The 23,842-nt window shown below is 43.1% G+C and overlaps 1 protein-coding gene across 1 annotated transcript in view; it reads left to right on the top strand.

Annotated features, from left to right (window-relative positions):
* The window catches only part of LOC146860464 (ras and EF-hand domain-containing protein-like), a 222,550-nt gene that overhangs the window by 116,001 nt on the left and 82,707 nt on the right, over nucleotides 1–23,842 (top strand). The window contains exons 4-7 of the mRNA XM_085644353.1: nucleotides 752–847; nucleotides 2,002–2,079; nucleotides 14,237–14,352; nucleotides 14,562–14,630. Coding sequence (XP_085500479.1) covers nucleotides 752–847; nucleotides 2,002–2,079; nucleotides 14,237–14,352; nucleotides 14,562–14,630 — 359 coding nt within the window. The remainder of the gene's footprint in view (nucleotides 1–751; nucleotides 848–2,001; nucleotides 2,080–14,236; nucleotides 14,353–14,561; nucleotides 14,631–23,842) is intronic.

Genomic DNA, 23,842 nt, shown 5'->3' with positions numbered 1-23,842 from the left:
ATCCCTATGATTGCATTTGCTTGATGTCACTGTTTGAAATGTTTAGTTTATCATGTGTTATTTAGTGTAAGTTATTTTTAGCTTATTGCAGAAATGTAAGTGTTTCTTTTCACAATAATACTCAACGTAATTTCGATTAAGCATACTTTGGTTTTGAAGTGATGCATTTAGAAGTATTAAAAACGAGCTGACGCTATTTCTCAGTAACAAATTCGACTTACTGATGCACAATTACAATTGTCCAATGCAGACCGCTGCGTCTCATGAAGTCCACCCTTCTCATGTCTCTTCCTAGTCTTATACAAACTCCATGTTTAATGCTTCAGTTTAGCCTTCCAATACCATACTCGCAACGCTTGACATATTTTGATCTCTTCAGATATACAGCAGGCTCCCTATACTCTGGTCGAGCAGAAACAATCCGGCTGCCTTTCTCGTATCTTGACCTAATCAAATCTGTAAATCCACCTTTTCATCCTTTTGCTCTAGTTCTATACGGATCGCCCTTCAGACCCCAGGAAAAGAAAACATTATCTGTGCTGCTCTTGTCACTTCTGCCCTTTCTGTACTTTGAGAATGGATGTCTTTGCTGTGAGCCTCTTATGACGGTATCGGGTTGACCACAGCTGCAAATTCACATGTTTTCTTCTGAGTTATGAACCATACATTTTATAGGAGGTAGATCCTGCCATGATGCATGTGGTCATCCCAAACATTCTCACTCTACTTTTTCCTTACTTTCCTTTGTCAGGAGCACAAGAAAGTGGAAGTTGCCATCCTTGAAATGCAGAGGAGACACCAGATCGAACTATCAGAGATGCAGTCCCTCATCGACAGGCTAAGCAAGGTAAAAGAACAAGCTTACTTAAGATCTTCCAGGAATGGCACATTCAGCTGACAGCTGATGCCATCTAAAGCACTGCTTATAAACTGCAAATTAAAACTAATTATCAAGCTGTTCATTTCCGCTAATTAAAAACACGTTCTGCTTTGAAATGTGCTAGACCTTGTAGTCCGAGTAAATTGGTAATTTAGGAGAGCTACTTTCCCAAGATTCTGCCAATGTCCACTTAATGGATTACACATTATTAGCATCCACAGAGGGGTTTAATTTGCTGTGACACAGTGGTAAAATATGTAAGAATTAAATTCACCCCCCAAATGTATGTATGTGTGCAGAGGATTCAATATGTATCCTGCCCAGATTATCCCTAAATGGAAATTGTTGTTGGATTCAAATGTAGCAAAAGTCGTTTGGGGAACTGGGGGAGTCGCTAGTGGTGATCCGGCAAAGCTTCCTGATTTTATGCACAAGGCAAATTTAAAGACAAAAATTTCATGCACTGAACTCAAAACCATGAGGACCCAGTGTTAATACTGCAAAGAGCCACTGAAACCGGCATTGAAGATTTGCCCACCTCTGTGAAGCGGTCTGTGATCCCGGTTTTCTAGACAACCAGCCAAAGATCCCGGTTGTATCTGATTAAAGATTTTGCGAAACAAAGTATGTAACTCTTAATTGTGCAATCATAGTTTTTATGAGAGCATGAGTCTGAGCCCACTTAGAAGTCAGAGCACAAGTTAGAATCCCAACAACCAGTTCATGGTTTGTCATTCTGAGGTAGATAACGTGAGTACCATTGAGTTGGGTATTAATTACACCAATCTTCCACGTGCTTAGAGGCAGTGCATTCTGTAGCATGCCACTATGCCACTATGCCAATAAACCTGTATTCACTATATCTGAAATGTCTGGCCAGTTTATGAAATTTCCGAATGAAATAGGTTACAAAATTAAAGGGATTGGTTTGAAGTTCTTCTTAATTTTAGAAATCTCAGAAGTCTGCTATTTTCTGTATGTTACACAAATTGTTTTCGAAGCCTACTTGGACCTTGCACGCCAAGAATGAAAGCATAAGTCCATCAGTTAACATGTTTTCTAGATTGGTGCACACATAAGCAGCTCACTAACATTGTATCTTTTGTGTATTTTGTTGGAAGAGTGAAGAGGTTAGAAAGGCTACCGACTCCAAGGACAAGAGCCTCAAACTGAAAGACCACGTCTACAACCTCACCCAGGTGAGTCCTATGCACATGTCCATTAGTGTGTAACACTCCGTGGTTCTTTTCAGCTGGTGGGGGCCAGCAGCACTAATTTGTGGGGTCTAGCACTTATTTTTCAACACAATACTTTGACTGAGAATAACCGAGCGAAACACAAACAAAGGGGAAAGACTGAGGGAGAAAGCCTTCTTGAATGGTTAGCATTGCAAGATGGGTTTCATCTCAGCGCTTTAGAGATGAAGTATTCCTTTACTTGGAGGGTGCTGAGGCTTCCTTTTAGAGGAAGGAACTTGAGTGGGGAATAAAAGATCCTTGGAATATTTAGTCAATAGGAATGAACTACTTGGCCGAGATGAAGTCACATTTTTCATTGTATTTGTATCTGTTTTCATTTGCGCAGACCAAGATTCTAAACATGTCATTGTAGATTGTGTGACTGTGAGAAAACTATGTATATATCCTACATAATCACAAATTATACAGAACGATCGCTTACATTGGGACGTCACACTAGATTTGAGGTGGAATTTCCCCAGCTCTGCATGAGAAAATATTTGGAGTTTCCAGAACCCATTGGATACAAAGAAGCATTGTGTAAAGGCTCTTTTAGGAAAAGTAGTTGGTGAAGACGATACTGAGCTGAAAATTGCTGCTGTCCAGACAGTTCCAACAGGGCCGACTAGGAATAGACACACACATTCTGTACCGGCGTGGCCTCCACATCCTAGAGTCTGGTGTGATCTCTAGCCTGTTGTGCAGGTGCATGCTCCGCTAAGGAGGTGTGGTGGTGTGTGCACCAGAGGGATGGAGGCACTCTTCTGGTGTTGCTCAGAATCAGGTAGGTCCTTGCTGGTGGTTATTTCTCCGGCCAAAGTATTTTTTAAAAACCCTCACCCGAACAAATTGAAGAGACAACCATGGGTCACAGTGGTGAACTAATTGAGGTTGATTAAACCACTGATTACTGTATATGATTTTGCTGCAGCGTCAACCATCTCTGGGCACTCTAACTTCTGCTGATACAGCCTCCGAGATGCATTCGCTATTCCTCAAGCATGACCCCTTCAGGGGCACTGTCCCTACTTACAGGGAGACTGTGGAGAGCAGTTGGGATTTCTTTGTGCACCAAGCTGTCATAGGTGCTTCAGTTTCTACGAACACTGCAGGGGCCACAGAGTCTGAAGGCTTCACCAAATGAAGCGTTCCGCTCCTCTTGTCTTGCATCCTAAAGGTTCTCCTCTTCCAGCTGGTTTATTCTTCGTTCAAGGATCCTTTCAGCATCCCTCTCACCCTTCTGTCATTCCCTTCTCTGAAGGCAGGACCAAGGAACCTTCTTCAGGCAGTCTGCAGAACTTCCAGGTTCCTGTTCTAAATCTGGCAAAGGCAGTTGCCAGTCAGATACCAACCCCACAGCACAGAGGAGTTTCTTGATCACCCTTTGGGTGGAACCCCACATTCTGGTAGAGAAATCTTTGCTCACTGGTTGGTTGCATCTGCTGCATTCTCATTCCAAGTTTGCAGATAGTTTGTGCATTCCACGGGTCCACTCTAGGGACTGGTCCAGGCAGTTTCTGACTTTTGTGGTCAAAGCAAAATCTTTGTCTCACAGTATCAGCAGAAATGTGCCATTGAGTTGGGTGTTTTCTGTCAGAGGAGACCCAAAATAAAGGCACAAAATATAGAGCCCCCCTCCCCTTAACTATCCCTTGACCTGTTGTGGCTAACATTTCTAGTAAACAGTAGCATAAGAAAGGACAGGGAGTTTTCCCTACACTTGAAAAGGGTTCTTTGCCTCATATCCTCAACCTCCTAGAGTCTGGCCACTACAAAAGACCTCAGGGATGCAGCCCTGCAAATTCACACTGCTATCTAGGGCTCTCTTTAACCTTATATTAGGTGCCACTCTGGAAGAGGAAACCAACATGAATCCCTGTGTTGCCACTGTCACACGCATCTCACTTGCTCTACACATTCTACTGCACATGTAAGAATTCACACACACGTGCCATCCATGTCCCAACTGCATGAAGTACAAGACCCTTTTTCAGGGGACTGACTGACAAATTAAAAACCTGGAAAAACCAGTAGGCAGATCTTCCCTAGCAATTTAAAGGTAAATAGGTCTATCCTGCCTTAATACTTAGTTGCTGCCCCCATGGTAAGTTGCCCCCCCCCCCCCGGGGTGCTGTCGGTACTCATGCTCAGAAAAGAAAGGTGTACCTGGAGTGCCCTCCAGACCGTTGTCCAGCTCTGGGTCTCACATGTCACAATAAGTGCTCATCACATAAACTTGATGCAGGGAACCTAAGGCAGCGGTGCACGCTCTCCAGAGCCACGTAGGAGACCTTTATTCCATCCAACAAAAAAGTCATGAAATTTAAAAAATGCATATAATGCTGCATGTAGTGATTGTCATATAACTGGCCATTTACAATCTCAATGCTTCATATTCCTTGTTTTCTGAAGGATTTTATTTTTCCAAAAACCTTGTGCTGTGCAATGTCATAAAACCTCATAGTGAGGTCATTTTATTAAAACAAAAGCACTCTAAATTGGAATGGAATGGCAGAATATTTCCAGTGCTAAATTCTAATCAGATTTTTGAAAGTCGGAGCATAAATCTATATGCCTATTAGATTGTTAAATAGGTTCATGGAACATCCAGAAATCTGCAGAACATGAGCTTGAATCAGAACAGAAATTCAGCCTTCTGCCTTTCTCTGGTGATACATGTATTTGGTCCACGTATGACGCAAGTCCCTACAGAGGTTCCAAAAACAGTAAGAGGTTCTTCATAAGGTATTAGCAGCAGGGTTTATTGTGCCAAGTTCAGGTGGCAATGGCTTAGCAAGGGCACCATGGATCCAAATTCTAGCAAGAAAGGTGGGCCACCCAACCCTGGTTTGGTTGTAAAAAACACAGCTGTAATTGGGTGCAGGGAGGCCCTCACACCCATGTGCCTCAGTGTATCTACGCCTGCTGCACTATTGACAGCTAAGTCCCTGAAAGGCGGCAGGCTAATACCTAGCAGGAGGCTGGTGTGTTGAATGCCTGCTTCAGGGAAGGGTGTGATTTTGTTTGAAACCAGTCCTTCCCTATGGCAGATCAGGATCTTTAGGAAGCAATGTATTTTCATAGCACTCCTCTCCGAAGAGCATCAAGATGTGTTTACCTAGGTTCTCCTTTCCCCACCCTCTCCATCACCAGTCCTGCCATACTGACTAAACTCTGCACAGTGGTACTCTTAACTACGAATTTACCTCAGTAAGAACCATGAGTTCTACTTTCTGAGACCTGTTTCTCATGAGTTTTAGCTCCTCACTAGTGACTCTTGCCAATCCTATAAGGCCAAATTAAGCCAAAATGTTTACATAGTAGATCGTTACCACTCTTGGTTACTTGCACCATTACTTGCAGTAGGTAACAGAAGGTTAGGGTGAAAATATATACCGAATCCTCAGTCTTTCTTCACTGGCACTGTGAAATATAGCTCCAATATGGCAAATAACATCAAGGTTATGTATACCAAAATATCCACTTTTATATTTATCAGTTTAAGATAGAATCAAGAACTACTGAATTAAAAAAACTGCTCCTTGTAAACTTAGTAAATGAAAATAAACCACAAAAGATATAAACTCTTCCGGATATTGCTTTTTGGATATTAGAAAATCCCCTCAGTCTTAGCGACTGTGAGTATCATGTTGAACACCTCTGACTTGAGACTTGTTTTGCCTTGAGCCTCTTGCGTGCCTTGGAGCCTGGTTTCCCCTTTTGAATTCTGGTGTTTCATGTGCCTTTCAATTGCAATTAGCAATAACAAAGGGAAACATCCTTAGTCTTGTCTTGTCCCTTTCAGATCTCTGCTTACCCTCTCCTTGTCACTCAGCACCCTTATGTTGCTTCTGCTGTATATAATGTTCCTCAAACGACCTAAAAAAACACAATGTGAGAAGCACAGCCAGGCTGGGAAATAAAATGAGCCTTGCAAAAGGATGCACACCGTCCGGCACTGCAGGAGGCCTCGACTGGGGCCTTAAGGGTATGCCTTGTTCATGGCAGGTCATCCTACCTTGAAAGCCAGGACTGTGCCTGGCCTTAAGATGGCATCCGGAATTCATTCGGTCCATGGTTTCTTACCCCTCCCCCCCACTAATCTGACAATCTGAGTACAGATGATCTCTATCCTGACAGCGGAGTCCGAGCATTATGTCCGACGCCCGGTGGAGCTGCTCTGTTCAGCTATTGAGATCGCCTTGGTTCATCCCCTGACCGTCACCTACCCAGCCGGACTTTGGACAGTTTCTCTCCGTCTCCCTGTCTCGCCCATCCCCCTTCATCGTATTTCTGCAATTCTTCTTTTTCCTTGTCTCCTATCTATCTTTCTGACCGATGCCCGTAGGAGCTACCTAGAGAACTATAGGTGAGACTGGCTGTGGATTACCTCCTCGGCCGTCACCTACCCATTCGGTCTTTGGGCAGACTTTCCCTTTCTCTCTTTCCGTCTTCCCCCTCTCCCTTCTCACTCCCCCTCTCCCCCTTTCCTCTCTATTTGTCTCTCCTTCTTGCTCTTTAATGTCACATATATTTGATGTAACGTGTAATTGTTATCATTGTTGTAACCTTGTTGAACCTTATGTAAAGAGCTCTGATGCCTTCGGGTCTAGCCAGCGCTATAAAAAACTTTCAATAAATTAAATAAAGCCCTTAGACTGCCGCACTGGGGAAAAGAAGGCTGAATTAACCAGCAAATAGGCAGAGGAAGATTGTAGGGCCAAGACAATGGGAGGAAAGTAGACTTTGGCGCAGATGCTGACGTCATGTCTTTTGATTAGTACTTGATGTACATGCGTGGGTTTCGTGCTCATGTTTTCTTTCATGTGGCAGTAGGTTGGACTAGTAATCGTGACTGAAGATGAATGCTCTTTGACAAGGGATTGAGTTTGCCCGAAAGCCTCACAGTGCAGAACCAGACACGATTATCTTTAACCGCAGAACAGAATGTGGAGGAACCTGCAGGACTAGATTCCACAGACTGACATCACACGCTGCACTTGGTAAAACACTGAGTCAAGAATACTGCAGGTTATAAATAGGGCACATTTGATGCCTAACTATCAAATGCAGTGCCTAGTTTCACTCTGCCTAATGAAAGGTTGGTGAATTTCAGGGCCACCGTTAAATAAGTATGGCTTGATGTGCAACATCACAACTTATATCGTAATGGAGGCCATCGTGAAGGACAGGCCCCTGAAAACTGGAAAGTCATGAGATTGTCTCCTTGGTACACCAAAGTGTAAATGCAGTAGTGGCAACAATTTGCACCAGCTGAAGACTGGAGAACTGTCTCATGATGGAAGCGGGCGTATTACCCGGTTTTCTCGAATGTGCACCATGACCACTCGATGGCACTTCTATCTTTGGATTTGTTTGGCCCTGCCTGTACAGTACCAGGCCCTGTGTTGAACATGCCTCTGGGACATGACATACTATGGGAACTTGACATACAGTGTGAATGTAAGACTCCATTTTGGTGTACAGGCACGGAAAACTCCTAATCATGAATCTCCCAAATGAAACCCACTGACACGGTGTCTCTGTACCATACTGCGCAGTTCACTTACATCCCATAATGAAGCGGGCTGAAACCTGGAAAGTGAAAACGACTGTGGCTGTAACCCAGTGGCAGGCACAACTCAAACTCTGGGTAGTTTTATTTTTTTAAACATCTTTTTATTGGCATTTACATAATACAATACACAAATGTACATTGAGAGCAGTGGTTATATAACATACGGTGCAATAGGTTATAACAAACCATGGCAGTGCAAAGGTTCCCAGGTCACATATATATTAAAAACCTACAACAGGGCATGTATGGACAATGAACAGTAGAATGATGAAAATAGCCCCCATTTCGCGGTAAGGCCCATATCTGCCCACCAGCAAACAGTTTCACTACGTATAGCTTTAAATAAGTGGGAGTCAGGGTAGTGAGTCAGTAAATAGAATATTTCTAGCAAAGAGAACCCCACACATGGCAACATAACAAGTCATACAATAAAGTATGCCTCAAAGTAACAACTAACAAATGGGTTACCCGGTTGTCTCATAGTTAGGAGGGTGAAAGGATCAGTACCAGAAATCCGGCCTAGCAAAACACAGTATTCCAGCCTGGGGCTGGGGAGGGATATGGGGGAGCCACCTCAATAAGTGCAAAGGCTTCACCCCGCTGGGTCAGCAGGGGCGGCTCACACCCTGCCAAGGACAATCCATTGGTCGATCTGCACCAATACTTCTGTCGGTGCAGTAGGTGATGTGACGTGGCGGGCATCCCATGGCGTCCTAACTCAGTAGGGCCCTTTCCTTTGCCCTAGCCCAGATATCAACATCTCCCTCCCCTGTCGCCACAGTGGGAGCAATCCTATTCTTCCATCTCAGGGCTATGCACTGCCTTGCTAGGATCAAGGCGAGATCTATAAATCTGGTGCCAACCCTGGGCCTGTCTCTGGATAGTTATGGTCTCATTCTGCTCCTCACTCATGCTACCCCTAGTGGATCACTCTGTGTGAGTAACATCTTTCCATCTAGTCCATCTCTGGATCCTCAACCCTCTGAGTGGAAGTAAACTTCCCAGAAGAGTCTTACACCTCCTCTGGGAGGGTAATTGTAATTAGTGAGACACGTTTCATGCTGAAGGTATGGATATGGTACCTGTGAATGTCCTTTTTGGGTCCACCTAAGTGTTTGGCTGTCAACGATCCCTAGCTTGGAGAAGCAAAGACATGAGGCAATGTCTCTGTGCTAAAGTCAATGGGAAGAACCCCTATTGTGGAGTACACTCACTCCGGTGCACTGTAACTCGCCCACAAGATGGTAGCCCTTAGTGGTTACTTGCTATGCATCGCTGACTTACTGCCTGCCAAGTCACTGAGGGTCAGGGTTCAGTGTTTTCTTTTCATCTTCTGCACTTCATGATGATGGTCTCTTTGGCATGAAGATCCTCGGGTAGCCATCAACTGGTGTCTCTGCAAGAGCCATGGTGCCTGGCTATCGGCTCTTGAGTTTCCACAGGCATGGTCCTTACTTTTAGGCTGGAGTCCTTAGACTAGCATTGATCTCTCTGTTTTCAAGGTGATGACGGGACCCTGCAAAGCATACCAGGCATGGCACATCAGAGGCCCCACAGGGCTATCACACAGAAGGCAACCACAAGCACCTCTCTTCAGAGATCACCTCTCAACTAAGCTGAGTTCCATTCATGCATATGCAATCAGCCAATCGGGCAAAAGCATAGTCCCAATGATGCAAGAACCAATTACCTCTTTAGCTCTTGGATCATCCATCCATTCTGGAGGGATACAGTGGTCATTCCGCTAAGGCTTACAAACATTTGGCTTTGCCTGGTGCACACTAAACAAGGCTTGGCATATATTTTGTGCTCCACTTCCCCTTTTTCATGTGTTTTTCTCCAAGCCTGCAGGGCTTAATTTTGGTTGTGCCTTTGCTCCCTTAAGTGGATGCAACAAGCACTTTCTTGTGAGGACTGTGTGCAGAAAAATCCCTGACCACTACAGACTTCCAGTTGAGTGGTTCATTGCACTCTTCTGGCATATCTGTTGTAAGTTATGTTGTGAATTGAAGTTTGGTCTTTGAGGTCACGTACTTCATACTTTGTAGATTGGGTTAGCAATATCAGCAGATTTAAGATTGCAGAGCACCAGGCAAACTAAGCACAGGTGCCAGGGGCCTGCTCACTTGACGCACACAGTGGATATGTGAATGAAAGCACACATTGTGACTGATGCCCAGACTCAAGAATTCTTTTAACTATTCTGTACAGGAGCGGGTTGTTTGTGGTGGTCTGGAGTGCAGAACAGTCTCTAGTGTGGTTGGAGATCCCAAGGAACACCTGGACTTCCAGGGAATGCAGAAACTGTCATGCAAAATAGTCAATGAACTATCTGTTAGTTTCAAGTAAATCCTCAGCCCTTTCACATTTGTATAGAAGCTCCTATGTGGATGTTGGTTGCGGTTGGATACATGTATTTTTAAGGAACAGTGGTCCCATTCAAAAGGAGTCAGAATAAGTATCACAATTACTACAATGAGAAATTGGAGTTCAAAAGAATGATCAATGCAAGTGATGAAAAAATATTTATAGTGATAATTAGGAAAGCGTAATAAACAATTCAACGTGAGCTATCCATGAGGTTAGAAGGGAAATCAGCCTATTTCCTTAACCCAAGCTGGTGACTTAAAAAGGTGACTTTTTAATGAACAGTGAAAGTACGTAAAAGTCAGATCAGCATCTCATACTCTAACATCAGATATACAATAAAGTATCGAGTTTAGAGACGAAGGTCGACAACGTTTCGATCCCCATACGAATAGTGGGATCTCTTCAGGACAAGGCGATGGTAGGGGGTGCCTGGGAAGTTAGCGTATTAGCTAGATTGAAGAGGGGCCGGAGAGCCTCAGGTGTGGCGGTGCATGCACGATGAGGGGAGGTCCGATGTCCGCAACGGGAGGGCGCGTTCGCTGATGCAAGGCAGGGTGGTGCGATCCGCGCCTGGACCGGCGAACAGGAGAGGAGCGAGGCCTCAGGTGCGTGCAAAATTAGAGGGCAGATGTGCGGGTGCACTTGGGACCGGTTATGTCCGCGCCGGGATTGCCGTAATGAAGTGGAGCAATGCCTTGGGTGCAAGAACCAAAGCCTACAATGAGGTTGGGTCAGGAGCTTCCGGGAACAGAGTCAAATGATGCGTGCTCGCAATAGCGAAGGTAATTCGGTTCTTGCACCTACGGCATTGCTCCACTTCATTACGGCAATCCTGGCGCGGACCTAACCGGTCCGAAGTGTACCCGCACGTCTGCCCTCCAATTTTGCACGTACATGAGGTCTCGCTCCTCTGCAAAGTGTTCCAAAGTTCCACAGGACAGGTTGAATAATCGTCAAAGCTTCAGTAAAAAATGGTCTTTTTATTGGTTTTCAAACCCATATCCAATATCCAGGTTAATGGTTGGTTTGTTCATTCCCGACTCCAATGAGTGACATCGAAGACAAAATATCGAGTCAATCTAGAAAGTCAATTTCTTTCTTGCTACAGCCCATACCTATCTATACTACTGGTGCTAGTGGGCAAACGATTCAGGACATACATATGTTATTATCACTTGATGATAGTCTTGATGTAGTCCCGAATATGGAAGAAATCCTGCAGGAATTAAACATCACCACCAATCTACAAACTGATAGTGGGTTAAAAACCAAATCCTCATTTATTCCAACTTTATCTCCGGATAACATGATTGATTGTTTTTTTAAAGCAGTCACAACCGATTTATATAAATTGAAGGATAAAATACATCGCGCCCCCGGTAGATTTAGGGACAATCTCACTAAAAATGAGAGGAATGCGCTCTCCAATTGAGAGGTTATTCCCATTTGACAATCAAAGAAACCGACAAAGGAGGCAATATTGTCCTTATGGACAATGAATACTATCTTAGTGAAATTGAGACAACTGTCAGATAACAAAGCTTATACTAAGATCACGAATAATCCCATGAAAAAGGTTAACACCTTGATTGAGAGAACGTTACGATACTGGTTTAATGCTGTGCTCCTCTTGGATATTGAATTCAGATATATGTTCAATTTGACTCCTAGAACAGCATTTATATATACCTTGCCTAAAATTCATAAAAACATCACAGCACCACCAGGCAGGCCGATTATTTCTGGATTAGGTGGGCCCACTGAGCGCATATCTGAATATATTGATATCTTTTTACAACCTATCGTACGTCAGTTGCCAGCATTCATTGAGGACACTAAAGATCTTCTGAACAAACTAGAGCATTTCTCATGGACGGATGACCTCACTCTTGTTGCATTGGATGTTAATGCATTATACACCATCATGCCATTGGATAAGGGCATGGAAGCTTTGACATATTTTCTATCTAAACGGGACTGAACCCTTTATGATCATACAAGAATAGTCATTGAGCTCACTAAATTAACTTTAGAGAACAATTACTTTAAACATCTGGATACGTGTTAGACAACATTCAGAAGTCGCATTGGGGCGAAATTCTCTCCTTCGTTAGCGAATATCTATATGGGTTTTTATGAACACATTTGGAGAGCATGTCCATCTGATTTGACCAACCATATTATGTATTGGGGTCGTTTTATTGACATCCTACTTATATGGGGGGGCAACACAAAAGCCCTGGAGGATTTAATTTGTCATTTAAATACCAATGACTATAATCTCAGTTTCACTTATAACTGTAGCAAGAAAGAAATTGACTTTCTAGATTGACTCGATATTTTGTCTTCGATGTCACTCATTGGAGTCGGGAATTAACAAACCAACCATTCGCTTTGACGATTATTCAACCTGTCCTGTGGAACTTTGGAACACTTTGCGTTTAAGGATTTTTGTGAATTGTTCATCTACTTAGTAATACTGGTCCTTATATAAAGAGTTCTCTAGGACCTTTTGTACTCTGAATATGGGTGTGCTTAATTATCTGGCTTTTCTTCTGATATTTGTATGGACAAGTTGATTTATCGACTTGCCAACGGCACTTCTGGGTAGTGAGTGCTTACAGCTTTTCAGCACCCCGCTATATTAATAGCAATTTTAAACTTAATATGCCATTGACTGAATCTGACATTTGTTCATTTTTGATGTGAGTTTTTTTCACCCAATTTGGGAACACTATTACCTTTTATGGAATTGTATTAGAATGTCATTCAACTTTCATTGATTGCTTATAATGTCATATAGTACAGGGATCTAACTGCAGGGCAAAGAGGAGGGGCTGAGTGCTTAAAGTGCGGTCTGATGCCTAGCCAAATTAAAAACTTCTGGAATTGCTGCCCAAACTTTGTCCTAAAGTGTGTAAAATTACAGCATGTGTTACAGACTTATCCCTATACAGAACTCTTTAAAGGTTACTGAGTATATAGAGAGAGATGACTATTAAATCTTATCGAAGGTACGCTTTCCATCGTTACAGTGCCTTTCTTCCCTATTGATGGCTACTTTCATTTAGCTGGTGCCGTTTTCTAAAGTAGTGCTCGTTCTTGTTTTGTGCATTTAGACAAATGTTTGATGCGCATAAAGAAGCCAATTCTCAGTAAAGCACCCAAGGTGGTAATCAGAGTATGAGTGCAGTCAACCATGACACCATAAATGCAATATCCGTTTAAGAAATATCCCTTTGAGCATGCTGCAAGCTCTTTTTTGGAACATGCTTTTCATACCTGGCAGCAATGGGAATGCTTTATAATTATTGGATTTCAGTCGCTAGGTGGCTGTTTGGAATCTTAACTGTCGTGGAGTCATCTAGTGAGCATTTTGTAACTTAGTTGTGTTTTCGAATCTCTTGATGTAGAAGCAAAGGACATTTAAAGTCGTTAAACTCACATATGATTAGTTTCTTGACGTAAGTGGTCTACATTAATTATCACCAAGCTAGTGGTGGGGGTTGGAGTCTTCAGCTGGTGATCATCCAGTCAACCAGCAGCGGTGGGTGCTGCTGCTCCATCAATAACGATAACTTAATGACTTGCTGTCATGTGATGGTCTCCGCTTAGTTGCATGATTGCTGTACCTAGAACCTCATTGCATTAAAATGATTCAATTGTTTCACTTTGACCTAATGAAAATCCTGGATTGATGGTGACTCAAAGAATCATCTACTGCTTGGGGAAGAACAACTTCCATATCAAAGTCACCACCTCAAACTGCATATTTATTGTTTTAGGAGATTTGGTAGTGGAGGAGCATGCATGTTTTTCCCAACAGTACCGCTATGGGGCCAATTTCAGGAGTACAGATATTCAGTATGCGATAGTAACAAGTCTGTGAGTTGACTGGATACTGGACGACTCCTTGCAGGCACATACATGGTCATATCAACGCTCCTTGGTCTTCAGGAAACCAATCTTCATATCCTAGGACTGAGAACGATTCCTATCTATAGGACAGATTAGTGCACCCAATAGTGGGAGGCTTGAATGATGACCCGACATTAAGCTACTAATCCGATTTACGTAGTGAATAGGCTTGTCTAAGTATTGTGATTTTAAAATAAATCTAATGGGATATTGTTTTGAAGAAACCTGTTTCTACATTATTTTCTCTCCCAGGAAAATGAACATCTAAGACGAAAACTGCTTGAGGCCCAAACCAACGTATCGTTGCTCCAGACAGAGCTGGATAAACTGAAAAATGACTACGCAGACCAGCAGATCCATCATGAAAGGTGTCTACTTATTGGTTTGCCACTCTTAGGTGCTTTAAACTAAAGATTTTCCCTTCTCTGAGCTAATGTGAGCGTGCCCCTGTTCCAGCTGTTTGGCACCTGTTTCATGTTCATGTAATTGTTGAGAGCGTTCCCTGTTCTTTGCCTCCAAGCTGAGTTTTGTGTCTCAGAGTTTGGAAGTGTTTATAGCTGTTTATATTTTTCCTTAGGGAGAAGGAGATGATGAGGCTGGAGACCGATGAGAGCAGGCGCTACAGCAGCCAAATTGAAATACTACAGTACGTATAAACTTTTTAAACCTTTGTTATATGTGAATTTAATGGTCATGGCATGTCAGCAATAATTTTAGTTATTGAAAGTATGAATGTGAGTATTAAATCTGTTTTAGTACCTTCTGACCTATCTAGATATACAATACCTTTGAGAAACTCACAATATAAAAAGGTGTTTAGAACTTATAGTTCAAAGGAAGTCGCCAATTTCGATTATCACTATGTTCATAGAGTTTGTGTGATGGTGTACTGAGAGAGGCACCAGAAAACTGGTCACTTAAGACAGTTTCATCTTGAGGATATGGAATACATTTTTTTGTCAGGCCTCCTAATGAATAAAGAAAGCTAAACCTTCAAAACTAGATATCGTTCTCCCCCCTAGCCCCCATTTAAGTAGTATGCTTCAAAAGTTTTTTGTTCATGACTGTGGAACAAAACGTAGGAACAACTTTTTGGTCAACGTGGGATATGTCTACTGAAAGTCATTATTTCAGTCCGGCAAGGTGAAGGCCCAGAGAATTAACAAGGATGGGGAATGGTAATAACAGTGATTAGAACTTGTTTTACTTTACTTGGTCACAGGTTTGGAACACTTTTGAACACTTTCACACTTTTCTTTTTGAAACTTAGTAGGTCTCGGAGTTACCCATTCATCCGCCTCTGATGTACCGGCTTGTATCCAGAGCAAGTGTGGGAAAGTGAAGTATTATGCAGTAAGGATGGTTAGGCTTCAGGATGCAGTACTCTCACAATATCCCAAGATTGGTCCTTTGAATTCACACTAATTCCCTAGCTCAGTCCTGGTAGTGGGGCGCAGAGAAGGCAGGCTTTACTAGAGGAACATATGTTAAGCATTTTAGAGTATCAACATATACAATAAATTGACATGACTAAAAAGAAATCCAACACTAATTTATAAAAAATAAAGCAGATATTTATATAAATTTAGATGCCAAGTGAAGACAATCAGGTGAGTATAAACTGAGTTATAGATTTTGAAGCAAAAATAAATCTGCATTTCACTACTGCAAAACTTTAAACATGCGGTCAATGGAAAAAAGCACTAGTGACTTCCCGGTCGAGTTGAGTGGAACCCACTGGGGGTTAAGGTGATGAGTGTCCCAGGACCAGGCTACGACAGATAGTTGAATTTTACCTGGCTCGTAGAGCCCGGGTGCAGAGTTGTCCTGGCTGTCCCTGGTGCTGAAGTGTGAGCACTTGTTTTACCACTTAGATGGTGCTGGTGAGAAACAGATGCAAAAACTCGACATCGAGAGTTGAAGATGCTGCGGGATTGCCTCGAGGCAGTGTCGAGCAAAGGTAGTAGTAGCCGGACTGGCCATCAACAAGCCTTGGGCAGTGGCAAACTCAGCATGGAGTTACTTTGACGGCCTGGAGTCCAGGGAAAAATGGTAGCCACCTAAAACTTGCTGGAGGTCAGGAATACATTTCCCACAATGCACTGGTCCATTAACTTTTGGGCATTTCCTCAGTGGGCCCGGTGGCCAGTGATTCTTTAGTTCCAGGAGCATGCTTTGCCTGCGGGCTGCAGTGGACCAGTGCTGCGGGCTGCAGAGGACTAGTGGGAGCTCTGAAGTTGCCTTTGGCCCACGGTTCATGAGGAACCAGTCTCTGGTTCGGGATAAGCCGCAGTCATGCAGTTGCAGGGTGGTGGCCCCATGTGCAGAGTATTGCGCCTTTGTTTTGTGCAGGCCCTGAAGTCGCAGACTTGGATTTCTTTTTTTGACCTTGGTTGCAGTCGAATCACCCCAAAAATCCTAGATTTAGTGGGTGTTAGGGGTGCAGGTGCAAGTAGCCAATTGGCTACTAGCCCCAGTGGCTAATCCACCCCTGAGGTGACCACATCTGGGAGTAGGGGGGTGCCACTTTTGCTACTCGGAATCCTCTTCTGGCACTTTTAAAAATGGCAGAACCCTTCCTTGGCTGTTCTGACCACGTAGCTTACCCTAGGGGGTGTGGCTAGCCTTCTGGGTGTGTGCACCTCCTAACTACATAATTTTACCACATTCCCTGAAGCAAAGGTGCCTGAGACATGTGGTTGGCTATTTGCTACTTTGGGAGGCAGCCTGGATGCATATCAGAAGAGGGGTGAGCGTTGAAGCTCACCGCCTTGATGTGCCACTGCACTACCCATCCTGTAAGGGAGGGAAGTGCCATTTCCTTCTTGGGCATGCCTTTGTTTCTGACTCCTGGGAGTGTTCACACCTCCTGGCAGAGGTTCAGATTCCTATCTTGGCAGCAGCTGCAAGCTGTCAGCCAGGGAACCGGAAATGCTGGGGCAACCAGGTGGGCAACCTCTAAGGTAGTCGTGCATATAACATTAAATTTGATATGTCAGGTTTGATGAGACAAGTTGTTTGATACCAAACATGACCCTTTTCGGAAGGACCATAATGGACCTGGCAACCTTGGGGTGCCCGGATGACAGCCCATATAATCCTATGGCCCCTGAACACTTATAGTAGCCCTTAATGGAAAGAGGCTACTATAGGGATATATAAGCTTGCACTTGTATGTCCACACCTTTAATATAATACATTCTTCCTACTGGGCTCAGGATGCCTACCTTAGCGGTGACTGACGTAAATTAAAAATAGTGCTGTGACCTTGCCACTCATGGTGAGGGTGAAGTAGAGTTTGAGCAGTTTACACTGCTCATGCAGTCTGCAATGGCAGGACTGCTGTCGTCTGTTTACTTCGGTCACTCAGGGTGGCACAATCAGTGTTTCAGGCCCTGGTGACCCCTTTAACTCCCATGCCCTGGGGACAACTGGTACCACTTACTAGGGACCTTTAAGGGGGTTAAAGTCCTTGCCAATTGGGGCTGCCAATTCACATACATTGGATTTAGGGAGAGGGCACTGGGGCCTGGTTAGCAGGCTTCAGTGCACTTTCAGAGTCCTAACCATCAGCAGTGTGGCAAAAGGTGTGGGGTGAGCATACAAGAACTGCACTTTCCTACATACAGCATAAGCTAAAGTATTGCATCTTCTCTGTTACCATCATCAGATATGCACACATATGGGGTTCCATACTTATCTTTCCATACCCTTCAGGTGTTTCAGATACTAGACAAACACCAGACATAAGAGCAAAATGATGTTCCTTCCAGTTTTAAAATGCTGGCTGATGTACAGATGTTTGGTGCTTTTACTGTATTGCCCCCACCTTCCCTGGCAATGGGGACCTAGGTGCTTTTACACCGAGCCAGGCACCTGGTGTCCAGGTGATTTCCTTGCACTGACCTACTGTAGAATTAGCCCAATTCTGAACACTGCAGTTCTATCCTGGCCCTGTATCACTTCTTGAGCTGGGGATTCAGCCAACCCTCTCCCTCCTTTGCCAGGAGTGCAAGACACGCCCTTGCATCCCCTGTAGAGCAAGGAGACCTCATCATTCAGGAAAGTTTTTGATAATCCATGAATTTGAAGTATTGTTGAGGAGACGGGTAGGAATTTATATTGTAGCTGGTGGAATTAATGACACACATCCATACCTTTTGCAGCCTTCACTTCTATAGTTCTGTATTAGTTTATTATTTGTGCACTTAAACTGCAGTTGTTTAGGCTGTCATCCTAATCCAACGCATATCCAAATGATCTTTTCCTTGTAAAAACATGGAGTGAGATAATTACTTTCCTTAAAACTTTGGGACATGGTGCTCCTCCTCCTGATGCTTGTATTGGAAAATTCTTGTGAGATGTTGAATGTGCAGGGCCATAGTCTCTTCAGCCCTCAGCTATGTTCCCTACCCTTGAGTCTATGAAATCTTAAAACTATTATCCTTAATAGAATTCCTCAAGTTTGTGAATGTTTTACATACTTCGGTGATTGAACTCTAGGGCTATCCCACCACCAGATTATAAGACAGAGTAAAAGCGGTGGACCATATGCAGCAAATAAATTTCCAAATTCTTTTCCAAATGTGCTGAGAGCCCAGGGAGACAACGTTTCCTGCTCACACTAGAAACGTGGTCAAACGTACCAAGTACCATTCTGAAATTGTTTGAAGTCTTCCAAATGAAGTAACTGGGAACAGCAGATGAAAGGCATTAGCATAGTTAGTGATAGTTTGATTGTCCTTACCTGGACTGAAAGTAGAACTGAGACTATTCTAAACAAAATAAAGAAAAAAAGATAAAGCAAGTGCTGCTGCTGCTCTTCAAGGCAGTGTTCATCCTTCTCTGGAAGCTTTGCTGATCCATCATGAGATGAGCATTTTACATTGCGTGCTTCTCCCAAAGAATAAGGTTTGCTTGTCCATTTCTAAGAGTAACACTTGCGTTTACATGTCTTACACTCTGATATTCTCCTGTGATGTGCTGATGGATGCTCTGCTAAGTGTGTACAGACAAATCTGACTTCTGTGCTCAGACTTTATCACGTTGTTTAAAATGCCTTCCTTGATTTCTCAGCATAATGTTTTATATTTTACCAGCAGCCGTGATATGTTTGTGCCCGTGCAATCTGGAACTCCAGTTCATGTGTCTGTGGGTCACCTATATCGCCTTTAGATCTTACAAAGCAAGACTGGCCACGAAAATCCCACTTCAATTTCAGAAATATTTGTAACATAATCATGCGGAATCTATTCAGGTTTGAGAATGCAGGACTCCTGCTGGCAAACACCCCATCTCCTGGATCATACATTGTCAACATTTGTCACTTTTCTACAGCAGTGTACACATTTCTTTCATATCACTGGTAGCAGATAACCAGTGCTGCTCCTATCCAGTACAGGCAGCATCCTCAAAATACCACATGTGTCAATCTGTGAAGCCTACAGTATTCTCTCAATGGCCTCTCCATCCAATAACCATGAATATTTGTCATAGTTTCTAACCCACTTCCTCTGTTTAGATACAGAAGTTAATTCAAGGTGGCAACCCTATCTCTTTATTTGACTCATAAATATGAATCGATTCACTGCAATCAAGTAGTCAAAATTCGGAAATTTCTTTTTAATAAATCTATTCTATGATCTCGGTCAAACATTGAGTTCCATAGGTTTAGCGCGGGTGGTACTTTACCTTCTTAATGTGTTCTGAGATTTCAGAAAAGCACGTGCCCATGGAAATGAACATGACGTTTGTGCCAGGTCAATCAACATATCATGTCACTTAACGTAGTGATGTCCCTGAGAGAAAGACCTATTGCCTGTAAATTGATGATCCAGCTAGCTTTAGTGCCTGCATGCCAACTAATACAAGAGACTGAAAGGCTGTTGAGTTACAATCGTGTGTCTTGGTGTTTTGGGAGTACAGTGGGATTTATAGAATGTGTACAGTGCAGCTAAAATGCTCCTCGTTCATGAACTATGGCTGCCTTTCTTGAAGCCTGCCTGAAATGCTCTACTTTGTGTTAAATTAGTTTTCTGGGTTTCCTATTGTATTTCCTAGAATAATAAGGTCTCTGGTTTGTGGTGGCCCCTCCCCTGCTGAGGCTCACAATAGGAGAGAAAAAGCTAATAAAATCATAAGCTGCCCCCATGCATACCCTTGCTGTCATATATTTTCCTTTTCTATGTTTCCATTTACTTCCTATTTCTCCTCGAATTGGTGATTTGGCATTCAAGCCTTATTTCCATTAGGTAATATGTTATTACTGAATGTTGAGCTCCGATGCTCTACATTCTAGTTTGTTGGAGTACTTTGCCATACCAAATGTTAGCTAATGGATTTTCTTATTGTTCAACCAATATTGCAATCGTATTGTAATTGCATTTATATAGTGCTTACTTCCCCTGACGAGGCATCAAATCACTTTTTCGGCGAGTAGCATGCTACTCCGGAACCCATAAAGGATTAGTAGTGAATTAGTATAGTGAAATATGAAAGTAATTTGAGTGGTGGATATGTTGTTCAGTTATTTGAATTGAGAAGGATAGTAGAGGGATAGAACAAGAACTGTTTTAGAGATGTATGACAAACTATTACTATTCAATATATATGGACAGGACTCTTTACTGAAATAGACTAGTCAGTTTGTCAAGTTAATTTGTCACCTCAGTTATGCACTTGTTTTTTCACACAGACAGGAACCTTGCCATCTTGCTTTCAAATTGCTAATCCCGTTTTATGAAGTATTCTGGGGGAATCCTAGTTATCCACTCTCACATCCTGCTTCTCCCCCTTCTATCTGGTTTCTGTACTCTAATTTTGACAGGAACTGTCCTCCCACATTTATGCATCTTCACTCTCAATTCTCATTCATTAAATTCCTTCTCCACTCTTCTCATACTTTTTCTCTGTGCTGCATTGGGTACTGTTGTCACTTTTCACTACAGTTCCACCTAGCAAATCTACCTAGCCAGGTCATTAAATTGAGTTTAACCCTGCCCCTCTGATCATTCTTCCTAAGTTTCTCGACTTTCTGCTCTTTCCACATCATCCGGGCTGCCACTGCCTGTAGTTGTCCCACACGGCTCAGTCATGGAACCTCTCCTCGTCTCCTTCTCCTTCTACTGCTCATCTCCTAATGAAAACATTGCTTTCTTGATTTTGTTCATGCCATCTCTGTGCTAATACCTAAAGCTTTCTCTCATTCTCCAGCTTTATAAATTGTTTACAGGCACCAGGGCTCCTTCAGTCTCTTCCATTCTATTGATACCAGTGTCTAAGTACTCTGTCACCTGTATTGCGCAAGTGTCAGATGCAAACCTTCTAATTTCTTGTTTCCTTTTGAAACTGTTAAAGGAACCAGAGGGTCTCGCTGACTCTTACCAATGGTATAAGGCAAACAAACCTAGAAACAAAGGCTGGTAACTTCGATGGTAATAACAATAAGTTTGCATTTCCGCTAGGGAACAATCAGTACATTTACTTTTCTCTAACTTTGTGCCTCCACTTTGCCAAACCTGCAATGCAAATGCAATTCAACACACCTTTAGTTCAAGAAGGTGAACAGCACTGGTAAAATAAACCATTGTCCACTCCATTTCTTTGGGTGTAATATCCTTTTGTTTATTTGAAGTGTAATTGAGCAACTGACACGTGCAAGCCAACTTGGCTCCAACTATGGTTACAAAACAGGTAATTCTCTCTCCTCATGTGAACCCTGTCAGTATATTAATAACACAAAATTCATGTACATTCAGTCAATCTTTTTCTAATTGTAAAGTGGGCACTGTTGTCACGCGAAGGAGGGAGTTCCAGGCCTCCCACCTTGTAGATGCATACTAGCAGGAGAGAGTTTCAAAGGACCAGTAGATAGGCTGGGCATGATGTAGAGTCCTAGTCACTTGGAGCCGGTGAGAGTTGCATGTGTGTGGCGTGGGTTGTAAGAGTGCTGGCGAAGAGTGTGTACTACAGCTGCGCAGGCCTTGTGACATTCAAGGCACAAGCCAAATGAAAGCTGATATTGCACCCTGATGCCAAGCTGACAAAGACCAAGCACACGTGAAGCAAGCGCTGATGCGTGTGCATGCTGCTGCAACATAGATAAGGCTCCATGTATACAGGTGCGGTACAGACAGCCATGCTTTACTGTGCATGCTGCAAGGTATGGTTGCAAGAAAAAAACATTGAGCTGTGCATCAGGTTTACTTTGCCATTTAGATTTAGATTATTTGGAGCGCGTTTGATATTTATTCAGTGTCTAGCATACACCATTTTTATCTGAACCAGGACAACCACCCATGGAAGGGAGATCTGGATTTATGCCACACTTGGGATGTATTGGAGGAGGGTGATCGTACACCATAAAGACAGTTATCTTTACTGAAACACTGTTCTGGTGCTGCCAGGTTAAGAGAATATAAGGATTCATCCGCTACAGAGAATTCACAGAACTTGAATGGATATCAGGATGCAATAAAGCAAATACTGGAGAAGTACAGGAAGAAAGCAAATGTTTTTTAGAAAAATATGCATTTTATTCCCAGAGCCAAAGAGGGAGAGGATGTTAACCAAAATGTAGACAAAATAAAAAAAACTAGGACAGTCCAAGTGGCCTCTGTCTTGCTCGAAATGACCCATCACCGGCTTGTTACACCTGATCTTCTATCCCTTCAGATGCCCACCTCTAATTCTTCTCTTTGAATTCCTACTCCCCCGTTCTCCTTCACTTCACCTCAACAAAACATTGTTCATGTTGTCCTAGGAGCTCAGCACTGTTTCCAAAATCTGCATAACTGCGCTTGCACAGATCTGTCATGCAGACCAGTAAAACACCTTTTGGCAGACACTGCAAGCAGTACTATATAAAGTCAGTGCAGACCAGATAATACTGTCATGTGAAGCAGCATTATCGTTGGCAGCCTTGTTGTTCTGTTGTGTGTACAAAGTGTTACCCACACCTGGATTGCACCTTGAACAGATCTCAACAGGTCTCACAGCTCTCCACTACAAGATGGCTGCCTGATCTTTTATGCTGTACCCATCCAACATGGAAATTACTTATTTTCTACTGCATTCAACAGCCTAACCTCCATTCTTGTTGTATAACTTTCACACCCCAGGAACATGGACGCATTAATCAACACACCCACTGTAGTCAGAATTCCAGTTGGACATTCAGAAAGTCTGAATTTCCTCCCTCACAGCCTAGAAACGTATATTCTTGCTAGTTTTTAAAAATCATGAGTAAACAGTTTGGTATACTCTTTTGTTCCATGCAGTTAGATCCTTGACCTTGTCACATGGGACCTGCACTCTCTTCTCCCTCAGTGTACTGGCTCCATGCCATCTGATTGTCAGCAAAGTATAGAGCTATTGTTCCTGGTTTTCAGACCCCTAAATGGCCTCTCCTCAAATTACCTCTCTTCGCCCTGAGCTGCCACGTTCCAACTTGGAACCTCAATCTCCTGATCACACCTAAACTTCCCTGAACGGCATCAAGAATTTGCACCTTCTATCGGTCCCCGGCAATGGAACTCCCTTCCTCCTGTATATGCTGTAGCCCTCTGCTTACCACCTTCAAGATTGCTCTCAAGGAGCACCTCAAATTACAAGACGCTTAGTAATTTAACACGCTTACCATACGTTTACATCTATTCTGGGTCAGTAAATAAGGCATATAGGATAGATTGTCTGTACCGTCATGGCTGAACCTCCACTACAGATTAAATCCACAAGCGTCTCTTTATGCTACCATCTCAAAGTGCTAGCTTTCATGTAAAGAGTAATTGCTGTTAAGTTCTGCGTTTCTTGTGCCTTTGGTCATGAGATCTGGCAACATTGTGTCTCAGTGTTTAAGGT

This window comes from Triturus cristatus, chromosome 3_1, assembly GCF_964204655.1.
Source record: "Triturus cristatus chromosome 3_1, aTriCri1.1, whole genome shotgun sequence".
In the NCBI taxonomy this organism is placed as follows: domain Eukaryota; kingdom Metazoa; phylum Chordata; class Amphibia; order Caudata; family Salamandridae; genus Triturus; species Triturus cristatus.
The sequence above is the reverse complement of the archived record's forward strand: the minus strand, read 5'-3'. Positions and strand labels throughout refer to the sequence as shown.